This window comes from Pimephales promelas, chromosome 16, assembly GCF_988280905.1.
Source record: "Pimephales promelas chromosome 16, fPimPro1.hap1.1, whole genome shotgun sequence".
Taxonomy (NCBI): domain Eukaryota; kingdom Metazoa; phylum Chordata; class Actinopteri; order Cypriniformes; family Leuciscidae; genus Pimephales; species Pimephales promelas.
In genome coordinates, this window is record NC_142784.1 from 12,825,353 (window position 1) to 12,837,390 (window position 12,038).

The following is a 12,038-nucleotide window of genomic DNA, read 5'->3' on the forward strand; positions in this document are numbered from 1 at the left end:
AAACTGGATTCCACTTCCTGAGATGCAAACTGGATCTTTTGCCTCAAATCAAGTCACCGAACGAGGAAACTTTGTGGAGTCTCTTTACTATGTGGCGCCTCGGAGGGAAGCTTTTTGTACAATTCAGTCGCACCTCTTTCTTGATAATGCACTCTCAGTATACGTCTCAGCACAGGCAGGGTTAAATTTGGTTTTCCCTCCAGGTACCTACGCAGCTGCATGCCTGGTATGATTGCTCTTACTGCATCCACTATTTCAAGCTCTGAAACTCCCCTGCTCAATTCATGTTCAATTTGATGGGCCAAACTTGAAAAGGTGAGTTGCAAGCCAGTAAGAACAGTGTGAAGAGACATGCTCTGAACTAGATTCAGGTCATATTGTGATCCAAGAGTTACTCAGTCTAGATGTGTGCAAAGTGATAGAAGAAATGCCCTTAGCAGACTGGAATTCTACAGCGCTCCTGGTATTGAAGATAAACCTCAGATTGCTTGCACTTTCCTTCCTGGCTCGAATGGACACTGGACGTCTTCACTCCACTGGTCACCTGGGCTGAGTGGAAGGCTGAATGGCACTGGAAGCAGGCTGTCATCACTGGAAGCCAACTCGCACTGCATTCATCTTCACTGGGGCCTCCAAAATGTAGTACCTTCACCGCCTGATGAGGGGAGATATATGTATATTAATACAGGACACAGAGCTGCTACTTCACTTATCAGAGTCTGTATTGTTTTTTTTTCTTTGTACAATGTAAAACAGTTCAATCATTCTTTTGTCAATCAATGACAGTGCATCACTTCAAGAGAATGATCACCATATATAACAAATTACATATACATAATATTTCTCCTTTACTACTGTGTCCACAGATTAAGCATAGGCACTATGAAATATTCAATTCTTTCTGGTGCATTTTTAGTACAGATACTCATTTTCAAAATCATTTGGCACTTACGACTTACTCACATTTCACCAAAACACATCTTATTTGTGGAATTACTATAATATTGCGCCTTCTCTCTGAGACCGTATGGTCTCCATCACTAGCATGAAATTTATAACTAGCACGCGTGACGCAGCACATAGAGATTGAAGCGAACTTTTACATATCCGTCATAACAGTAAACTTAAACATTTTAAACAATGTAGTTAACATTTCTTAAACTCTTACATGTCACAAAACATACTCTCATTGCTTTTCTGTAATTCATACCTGAGGAGGGGAGATATGTTTATTAATACAGGACACGGAGCTGCTACTTCACTTATCAGAGTCTGTATTGTTTGAGCAGGGCGTGTGCGCCCCCTCCTCAAACAGGTGAACACTCCCCAAAGGTAAAAACAATCAAATAATCGAACGACCGAGCAGGGAACATCAATCGTCAAAGAAATAACCACTAAGAACTACATTCTCTTATCGTCACATCTTACATATCATATATTTATTTTCCACTATTTATCTACTTATTTATTTACAATTACTTCTCTACTTTTGTAACCACCACAAGCGCTCAGGACAGGGCTGAGGGTTCCGCTCTAACCCAATGCTAGTAGAAAGCCCGGGAAAGCATGGCGGCCATCTCGGGATCTGGCTCGGGCAATGCTGGCACACCTGAAGGAGGCAGCACAGCCGAGTTGTCATCTCCCGATGACTCTTGCCCACCTTGTGATGCTGCGATCAAGACACCCACGGCCCACTCGCGTCATGTGACAGGGAAGACCGCGGGACATCGTCCGTACGGCTTGCGGGTTGCGACACTGGAGAGGGGGATGTGGCCCGAGGATGAATCATCAGTTGGTTGTGCCACAACGTCACCCTCAGGTCACCCTGACCACCAGCCAAAGTACTATCTCCCTTGGGAATGGTAGATTGCGGTGTGGATGAGGGGACTTTCCCTTAGATCATTGAGTCTCGACCGAAGTGCGACGAAGGCCGCAATGAAAACATGAGTCATCCACAAGCGCTGCTTTAGTGTGCTCAAAGCCCAAACACACAAAGCAACAATTGTGCCCATCAGAGTTGGAAAGAAGTCGACCACAACCAGAAGTGCACGGGCGATGCATCTTTAAAAAGACATGCCACACACTGCTCTTTTAAGATAAACTCCTCTCTATAAGTGTTGAAGCGACCAGGGAGAAAACACAAACACTGCCAGATCACTGTACAGATCGCAGGGAATGTGCACTCACTGAGAATCACCATCACACCAACACCTGGAGAGAAGCTCGTCTCGAAAAGGGAGAAGATCTCAGAATGGCTTACACATACACGCATACACTTGGCTCCGAAGCGAAAACATATCTGCATATTGCCGGCGTTCTCCTTTTATACCCACGAGGTGGGGCGGAGTTGTGCCATGCAAATTCCGCAGACCCATTGCATTTTTTTTGCCATTGGCTCATTTTGTAAGACTCATAGTTGATAGGCTTTCTAAGCGAAACCCCATTCGTTGTCATCCGACGGAACTCAGAGTGAGAACGAAAGGGAACTGTATTTCATGCATTCATGCAGTGTTCAAGGTTGAAACCTTTATTTGTTGTTACATTTTTAAATGTTTTAATGAGTGTTTTTCAATAAAGATTTTTAGATGATTGATGTTTGATTTAAATGTTGATTATTGATGGTTAGTTTATTGTAAATGAAGGTGTCAAATCCAAAAAAAATCTAATCTCTCTCTCTCTCTCTCTCTCTCTCTCTCTCTCTCTCTCTCTCTCTCTCTCTCTCTCTCTCTCTCTCTCTCTCTCTTTCTCTTTCTCTGTCTCTCGACATGTTTTTCAGATGGGTGTTACCTCTGTTTACCTTTGAGCCTCATTGACTTTGTACTACAGTGTGGTAATCAAGTTCAATAGTTCATTGGCTGTTACTGTTATATTGCTTCATAATTCTGCACACTGTTCACCTCAAAAATAGCGAAGTGAATGAAGTCAAATCCCGACTGAACAGCAAATTATTTGCTTGCTTGTTATCTACATTATTTTCATCACTTAGAAAAATCTCCTTTACCCTAATTTTTGATGTAGGTATCCTTTCAACAGGTTGCTCCTGTTCAATATTATATTCTTTCTTTCTTTCTTTCTTTCTTTCTTTCTTTCTTTCTTTCTTTCTTTCTTTCTTTCTTTCTTTCTTTCTTTCTTTCTTTCTTTCTTTCTTTCTTTCTTTCTTTCTTTCTTTCTTTCTTTCTTTCTTTCTTTCTTTCTTTCTTTTACTGCATTATAATTATGATATAAAAAAAGACTTTCGGAAAAAAAAAAAAAAGAGACTTCCGTGTCATGCTATGGTGTCATGTGACACCGGACTGACGCACAAGGCAGCTCAACTCCAATGCTGTTTGTCACCGTCTATGTTTGTCACAGCAAATTTTTCTGGAAGAGATTCTAGGAAAAGATTAAAGATGGATCATACTATCGGGACTTACTGTAATTGACTGAAGATGAATCACCCGACTACATACAAGTAAGAGAGCTGTGTAGTAGTTTTCAACTAAATGACAATACGTAAAGAAAACGAAAGTAAAAGTACAAAAGTAAGTTAAAGTAGCTAATATTTAACTAAATACAAGTCAAACATATTCAGAAGTTATCATAGCGTTTTACTTGTTGGAACAAGATTTGTGGCAGGTATTGACCGTTTATTTAGTACAACTATATTTGTCACGCATAAAGTCCAATGGATGGTGGCTCGGCGCCAAGGCCATGGTTATTAATATACAGGTAGGCCTATAACTTACGTAAACAGGAAGTGTGGAGTTGTTTACGTTCAAGTGTGTTGGGATTTAATGTTTCTGTTTGGAGAGAGTATGATAGAAAGTTTTTGCTTGGTCCTCAAGTTAAGGAAACATTTTAAGAAAACATTGCATTGTTTTGTACAGCAGAAGTGGGTTTACTGCATCCATCTCTATTTGATTGTCCTTAATATGAGAAAAAAACTATTTTAAATCTTAAAATTTTTCTTGATGGTTGTATAATATCAGTTATGTTGTATGTTATTTGTTTTCTCAATACAGTGTACGATCTAGATAAATGTTAAATTAGGCTATGGACACACAGGATCCAGAAGAAGAGATGGAGTGTGAACGGTAGGCTAATATTGCAGTGTTAAAATGTATTGTTTTTTTTTTGTTGTTTTTTTTTGTTTTGTTTTTTTATTAGTATCAATCAAGTCTCATGCAAATTGGGTAAAGAAATTGATACAGGATATATTTGTTTCTGACTCATCAAAGTCCATGGACTTTTTTTCTTCTCTTTTTATTTTAATGTATTTGTCATTTAATAGTTTTCTGCTTTAAAAATGAAGACCCGATAAACGATTTGCAACATCTCCTTCACATTCAATCGCATCTCTAAAATGTGAACAAAGACCAAGTCTGTTCAAAGATGATCTCAGAGTTTTCTGGGCAAGTATACTAATTTAGAACCAAAATTTCAAACTGCTGTCAATTTCTCGAAGACCAAAATTACCAAAAAAGTTCTCACACACTAGATGAATTGCAATTTATCTGTCTCAAAAACCTTGAAACTCAGCTGTTCTCTTACGAGAGGTTCTTTCGTATTGCGTAAGCTAGCTTACGCTACGGGAAAGATTAATATTTTCTGAGAAGTTGAAGCCAAAAAATTATCCTAATTTTTGTATCCGTTGCCAACGCAGTTCAGCAGCTGCAGACCATGAGCGGGCTAACTAGCAAGCTCATTGGTTCGCTCTGAGAGAACTGCTGCAGCCTATGGGTGAGCTCGTCTGAGCTCGCGACCAATGAGAGACTGACACGCTCTCCGACTTCGCCACCTTCAGCCATCCTGCGAGCTAACGCCATCCAGCGACGTATCCTTTTACATTTGTATTTTGCGTGTGGAACTTCATAAAAGAGCAGCGAGCATCTTTTTAAAGATGCCTCGCACACCTGCGGCTCATGGCGCGCCCCTCTCAGTGCCAGAGACTGCCTTCTTCTGCGCTCTCTGCCTGGGACTGGAACACGCAGAGCTCTCTCTCGCCGACGGCCCATTTTTTTTATCCCGCCGAGACCAGCCAAGCACCCATCTCTCTAATGTTTCTCATTCCTTGTTCGAGCGGCCGGAAATGTCCCCATTCACTTCTATCGGGAAGTCACTCACAAATCAGCCACTGGCTGTTCGCGAGCCGTCACGCACGAGCACTGTAAGCGTGCTCACACACATTGTTCAGCCCGCTATGTGCTTCAATCAGGGTGATGTGACCATTCACCCTTTAGCGTTACGCTTCAGAGCGTGGGAAGCTATTCCGGGGATTTCCCCATGGGTATAAAGCTAGGCTATCTGCTACAGTTCCGTCGCCGCCCTCCCCGCTTCCGAGCGCGGCTTGAAACTACTGTGAATGGGGAAGCAGCCAGTCTGCTCCGTTCAGAGATAGCAAAACTGTTGTGCAAAAGGGCCATAGAGAGAGTTCCGCCTGCTCTGAGTGAGTTGGGGTTTTGCAGCCATTATTTTCTTGTCCCCAAGAAAGATGGCGGCCTCAGACCGATTTTAGATTTCAGATTTCAGATTTTTTAACAAAGCGCTTATGCAGAGACTGTTCAAAATGCTTACAGTCAAGAAACTCCTCGAGCATGTGCGCCAGGGGGACTGGTTAATTTCTCTAGATCTGAAAAATGCTTATTTTATCAGATTCAGATAAATCCCCGTCACAGGCCTTTCTTACGTTTCGCCTTCGACGGCCAGGTTATCAATACACTGTCCTTCCGTTCGGCCTATCTTTAGCACCCCTTTTGTTCACAAAGTGCATGGATGTGGCGCTCGCACCACTAATCATGAACTATCTGGACGACTGGCTAATTTTGGCACAATCACATACGGAGCTTCTGTCTCATCAGACAGTCCTCCTCAATCATCTGAACACGTTGGGCCTTCTGTCAATTGGACAAGAGATCACTACAGCCCAGTCAGGCGATTTCTTTCCTAGGAATAGAGCTAGACTCAGTGGTAATGACGGCTCGCTTATCAGCACAGCGAGCGCGCCGTGTTCAGCAACTAGGCGCTTCTTTTCAGATAAACGCACTCACACCTCTAAAAACCTTTCAGAAAGTGCTGGGTTACTTGGCCTCAGCCTCCGCAGTTCTCCAGCTTGGTCTACTGCGCATGCGCCCGCTTCAACTCTGGTTAAACACCTGTGCGACTCGCCGGGCATGGGTCACAGGCCGCCAGCTGATCAAAGTAACGCAGACCTGTATTTCATGGACAGTGGCCGAATGGTTTCAGCGGGGCGTGACTATGGGGGCGGTTTCTCGCCGAAAGGTCGTTCCGACAGACGCGTCCAACACGGGTTGGCGCGCGGTCTGCAAGGGCTCACCGGCTTTTGGCCTCTGGTCAGTTCAGGAGATAGCCTGGTTCAACCAGACTCTAGTTCATTTCATTTCCACATAGAGTCTGGAACCGCTCCATTGAGAAACGTTTCCTTCCTTGTAGGCGGGTTCACTATTAAAGTTCAAATCTATTGGATCTGCCCAAAGTCACTCACAATCTGCCATAGCCAATCGCTAACGGGGTGTCGTGAGTGACGAATGTCACGCGCCGAAATGGCTGGAAACAGCAAGTCCGAATGATCAGAGGATTATGTTTTACAATAGGATTTCAGTCAACGAGCGCCACAGGTTTTGTTAATCTAGGAACAATTATTAATTCGAAATGTATATTTGACACGAAGGACAGTGATATATACATTCAACGGTCGGTGGAAGCTGTGTCTAATCATTACAAATACGCCGCTGTGGTCGTTTCTGATCTGCCGCAAATGCTGTAGCAGCTACAGTGAATGATCAGTCTTGTCTCTATCTGCAGATGTGATAATAAACAACAATTTTTCATATTACGTCTTATTATTTCTTAATTACCTCAATTATGGTCTTCAAAGTATGTGTTTGTACATTTTTATGTGGCATATAGTTTTTTTTAGTAAAACAAATCAACCATTGCCATCTAAAACTGAAAATCAAATATCTTCAAAGTATGGTTTTTCACATTTTTATTTATGACAACTATTTAAAAAAAATCACAACCAATTTGTATGATTTACAACATGTAAAACTGACACACCAACCTCCTGCACGAGTGCACAAAGGGGCTCAAAATGTTCTATTCATCACAAGAATCAGTAAATTTACAGTTGGGAATATGAGCGACTGACATGACTCCTGAGCGGATCTTCAACCATAGTTGAAGACAACCACCGCGAACACCAGGCTTAACCGTCCGTCCAAAATCTCATGGTCATCGTGAACGAGCTGCCCAGCACAAACTTCCAAACTTTCTGCCTCCTTCACTTGGTCCTCAGTTGTGCAACAAGAGGTGAGACGATAACAATCCGGCTTTAAATTCTGTATATTCTGCAGTTTCTTTTCCAACAACGGACCGAATAGCTTTTCTCACGTCTTTCTCCGCTGCCATTACTGAACTCAAACTGACGCGCTTACATCGACGCCATCGTTCTCAGCCACTCCCTCTATTCGCTGATTGGTCCTATAAAAAATTTATTTCTGGAAACCTAAGGATATGGAGCGGTCCCAGACGCAGTACTGAAGTAAAATGAAATTGAGCGGAAGTGCGTAGGAGGGCGCAGCCAGGCTATTCAGGAGAAGCCCCTTCACATAAATTGTCTGGAGATGATAGCGGTCGATAACGTGCTTGTGCGCTTCCTCCCGCTCATTCAGGGTCACCACGTCTTGATCCGCTCGGACAACACAGCCGTGGTTTCCTACATAAGCCATCAGGGCAGAGTCAGATCCAAGAATCTCTTTCATCTGACAGAACACATTCTAACTTGGTCCCTGTGCCGTCTGCACTCGCTGAGAGCGACACATGTGCCCGCCCATCTGAACGACGGTCCAGACAGACTGTCCAAGAACATCATTCCCCCAGGGGAATGGTCCCTGCACCCCCACACAGTACATACGTTGTGGCTATTATTCGGTAGAGCAGAGATAGATCTCTTCGCGTCAGAAGAGAATGCTCACTGCCCGATATTTTTCTCGAAGAGCTAGGACGCGCTAGCCCAGAGCTGGCCCAGCCGCCCGCTTTATGCATTCCCTCCGGTCTCGCTATTACCACAAGTGATACAGAGGATCAGGGAGGCACGCCACTTGGTGCTCCTCATAGCCCTGCGCTGGGAGAATCAAACTTGGTTTCTAGAGCTCACTCAGCTGTCACAGACAGCGCTGTGGCCCATTCCAGTCAGAGCAGATCTCCTCTCTCAGGCTCGCGGCACGATCTGGCATCCCCATCCGCAGTGCTGGGTGCTGCATGCGTGGGTGATCAACGATTACCCGTTGCTTTACCAGAAGGAGTCCTAAACACGATCATGCACACCAGAGCGGCATCTACTAGAAAGCTCTATGCGTCAAAATGGTCTGTGTTTTCTAAATGGTGCACCAACAGAAACCTGGACCCACGGACATGCGAGGTGTCGTCTCTGCTCGTTTTCTCCAGGAAATGTTGGATAAGGGCAGGACCCCATCCACTCTCAAGGTTATGTGGCAGCCGTCGCTGCGTTCATTGAACCCCGACACGGTCAGTCACTGGGTAAAGATGAGCTTATCATCCGCTTCCTCAGGGGAGCTAGAAGGATGAACCCCCCGCGCCCCCCTTCGGTTCCGATTTGGGATCTTTCTATAGTTCTCGAAGCTATGAAAGCCCCTCCTTTCGAACCGCTTCACTCCGTGGACTTGAAATACCTTGCGCTTAAAACCATTTTTCTGATTGCTCTGTCATCAATTAAACGTGTGGGAGACCTTCATGCGCTCTCTGTTTGCACTGCGTGTCTTGAGTTTGGACCTAATGACTCTATTGTTGTTCTTTAACTAGACATGGCTATGTTCCCAAAGCGATTGGTACCCTGTTCAGGGCTCAAGATATCTCTCTATCGGCTCTGCCCGCATCCGATACCGAATGTGATGCCAATCTCCTCTGCCCAGTTTGGGCACTGAGATTGTGTACCACACGCGCTGCCTCGTTCAGACGCTCTGAGCAGCTTTTCGTTTTGTTTGGTGGGCGCACTAAGGGTGTAGCCGCCTCGAAACAAACACTATCCAGATGGATAGTTGATGCGATCGCAGCCGCATACGCATCAAAAGACCTACCATGCCCTGCCTGCCTGCCAGGCATTAGGGCTCATTCCACGAGAGGCATGGCCTCGTTATGGGCATGGTCCAGCGGGATTTCCATTCACGACTTATGTGTGGCAGCGGGATGGGCTTCCCCATCCACCTTGTCAGATTTTACCATCTGGAAGTACCCCCCTTGCAGGCTAAACTACTAGCAGTCTAGTATGTTTTCAGCTCTCCTGGTTGAGCTGTACTGATGGGACAGACACACAGACCAGCACTGCCGCTCTGTTTATCTTCCCACTATGTGCTTATGTACTACACAATCATCGGCCTGTGCTGCTGTCCGCTTACCCATAAGCGGATAATAATGTACATACATTTTCCCACTATAAGGGTTCCCTGCCCCCTAAGTCCCCCCCCCCGGGACTCAGTGGATGCTTAGTGCGCACGGCGTTGACAAGGGGTTCCCGTGGCGTGAGCTAGCTTACGGAATACAAGAGAACCTCTCGTAAGAGAGCGAATCGGTTACCTAACGTAACCTCGGTTCTCTCTAGATGAGGGAACGAGTATTGCGTTCCCGGCCGTGCCAGCGCAACGAGCGTTCTTCGCTTCATTCTATGTAAACCAGTTCTTTGCAGCCTGGGCCCGCTTTATATACACGCGGGCCACGACCCTTTTGACGGGCTTTGACGCTATGAGAGCGTGTCAGTCTCTCATTAGTCGCGAGTTCAGACGAGCTCACCCATAGGCTGCAGCAGTTCCCTCAGAGCGAACCAATGAGCTTGCTAGTTAGCCCGCTCATGGTCTGCAGCTGCTGAACTGTGTTGACAATGGACAATGGAAATTAGGATAATTTTTTGGCTTCAACTTCTCAGAAAAGATTAATTTTTCCCGTAGCGACTCGTTCCTTCATCTAGAGAGAACCGAGGTTACGTTAGGTAACTTATTCGTTATTGCACATAAATAAGTATAATTATTTAAAACGATTATTAAGAAAGACTTCCCCTACACCAAAGGTCGAGCCGAGGTCAGTCAGTATCTCCAGCACCTTCATGCACATCTCTACAAAGTGAACAGTCACTGGATCGACCGATACTGTTCAAAGATGGAGCAGAGAGTAAAAGGACAAATAAAAGGTGTAGTATTTGCAAACATTTTCCCAGTATAATTACTTGACTTGGTTTTGTAATTTATATGGTTATTTATTTCAATTGTTATTTATATAATTTATTGGTTACACTTTAGTTTAGGGTCCAATTCTCACTGTTAACTAGTTGCTTATTAGCATACATATCACTAGGATATTGGCAGTTTATTAGTACTCATAAAGCAAATATTAATGTATTATACATTGCATGAACATGTTCTACATCCTTTAAACATAGCTAATTCCCCTATACCTAAACTTAACAACTACTTTACTAACTATTGATAAGCAGTAATTAGTAGTTTATTGAGGCAAAAGTTTTGGTTATATAGTCAGTTAATAGTGAGAATTGAACGCTAATCTTAAGTGTGACCAATTTATTATAGTTGCACAATATCACACTTGCCTTTATGCTGTTGTAATAAATTGTACTAAATAACTTTAAAAATTCCACTCACCATTTGGCTTCCACTCTGCAACACTCACATACTTTGATCTGAAACCCTGAACAAATGGAAACGCTGTGAAAACAGTCAAATGTCTTATTGTTGTTACTCTATATTAAATGGATGGTTGATTGCGATTTTACTTTTTTCATTTTAAATAGTGTGTAATGTTGCTGTTGGTGCATGAATACACTGAGTAAACTAAGTTTTGTGAATAGATAAACGGTTGTTCATTATATTGATAAAACAATAACTTTAAAAAACGGTATTACTCAGTCATTTATTCAGTTATATTAAATGTTTAATCAGGAGAAAACCGTATCTCAAAAGCTAACAACAAGCAGCAGTAGCATTTTCAAGTAACAGCGTATCGAAATTCTTATATAATTATAGTAGAATAGAATAGAATAATAATAATAAAAAATGTACCATTCAGAAACGTTTTGTAAGAGCCGTGTTTGGGGAGATTCTACTTGAATGCCTTCATCGCCGCTTTCTGGGTCTGATTCTGGCTCATACTGATACGGCAGCATTGACACCATTATTTACATTTGACCGGAGCACATGCAACTTTCGCCTATAAAGGTAATGGGTGTGAAGCTTCCGGACAACGTGCACTATGCAGTTTAGAATCAGGAAGTCAACCGGTTGTTCAAATGACAGTGGAGAAGGCAGCTTACAATAAAGGTGAAATTTATGAAAAATAAGCCTTTAAAAAACAAAACAAAACACGAAGACATGTTCTATTGCATCCCCTAAACGCAATCATGCAAAGAAAAAAGCAGTAAACCATCCCTTTAAATGTTACTATAGAGGGTATGCGCTTGACGTCATACTTATTTTTTATTTTTGGGGAAACTATCCCTTTCGAATTGCAAGTTAGCAATGCAAATTTTATTTTCACGTTGCAAATGACTTGACTTATGACTTATTTTCCAGGGTAATTTTTAGGTTGTTTTTACACTTTTTCCTCCTTGTGTCAAAGGTTGAGACCTGATAAAGCAACGTCTCCAGCACCCTCCTACACATCTCTAAAAAGTGACCAGTCACTGGATCGACCAATACTATTCAAAGATGGAGCGCAGAGCAATAAAAGGTATGAGGAATGAGAGTTTTTGTTCCTCACTATACAAATACTGTTTTACACTGTTTTAAAGTGGTGCGCTAATTTGATGGACAAATGTTTTTTGTTTTTTTTCCCAAAGGTGCTCATATTTCACATAACAGTCACTTTCATAGTAAAAAAGGTCCTTGTCTAGAGAGAAAAATCTTTACAGAGATTTTTTTTTTGTGTGTAAATATACCGTATTTATTCTCCAGCAATATCAGCGCTATGTCAGCTCGTTACACCTCACTTAAAGGTATAATTCGCCCCAAAATATT

The 12,038-nt window shown here is 43.0% G+C and overlaps 1 protein-coding gene across 1 annotated transcript in view; it reads left to right on the forward strand.

Moving 5' to 3' along the window:
* Positions 1-3,292: 3,292 nt before the first annotated feature.
* LOC148973323 (uncharacterized) overlaps positions 3,293-12,038 on the forward strand; it is a 95,035-nt gene continuing 86,289 nt past the window's right edge. Inside the window, exons 1-4 of the mRNA XM_089120795.1 lie at positions 3,293-3,451; positions 4,002-4,073; positions 10,079-10,198; positions 11,641-11,751. Coding sequence (XP_088976921.1) covers positions 4,033-4,073; positions 10,079-10,198; positions 11,641-11,751 — 272 coding nt within the window. The 5' untranslated portion in view covers positions 3,293-3,451; positions 4,002-4,032. The remainder of the gene's footprint in view (positions 3,452-4,001; positions 4,074-10,078; positions 10,199-11,640; positions 11,752-12,038) is intronic.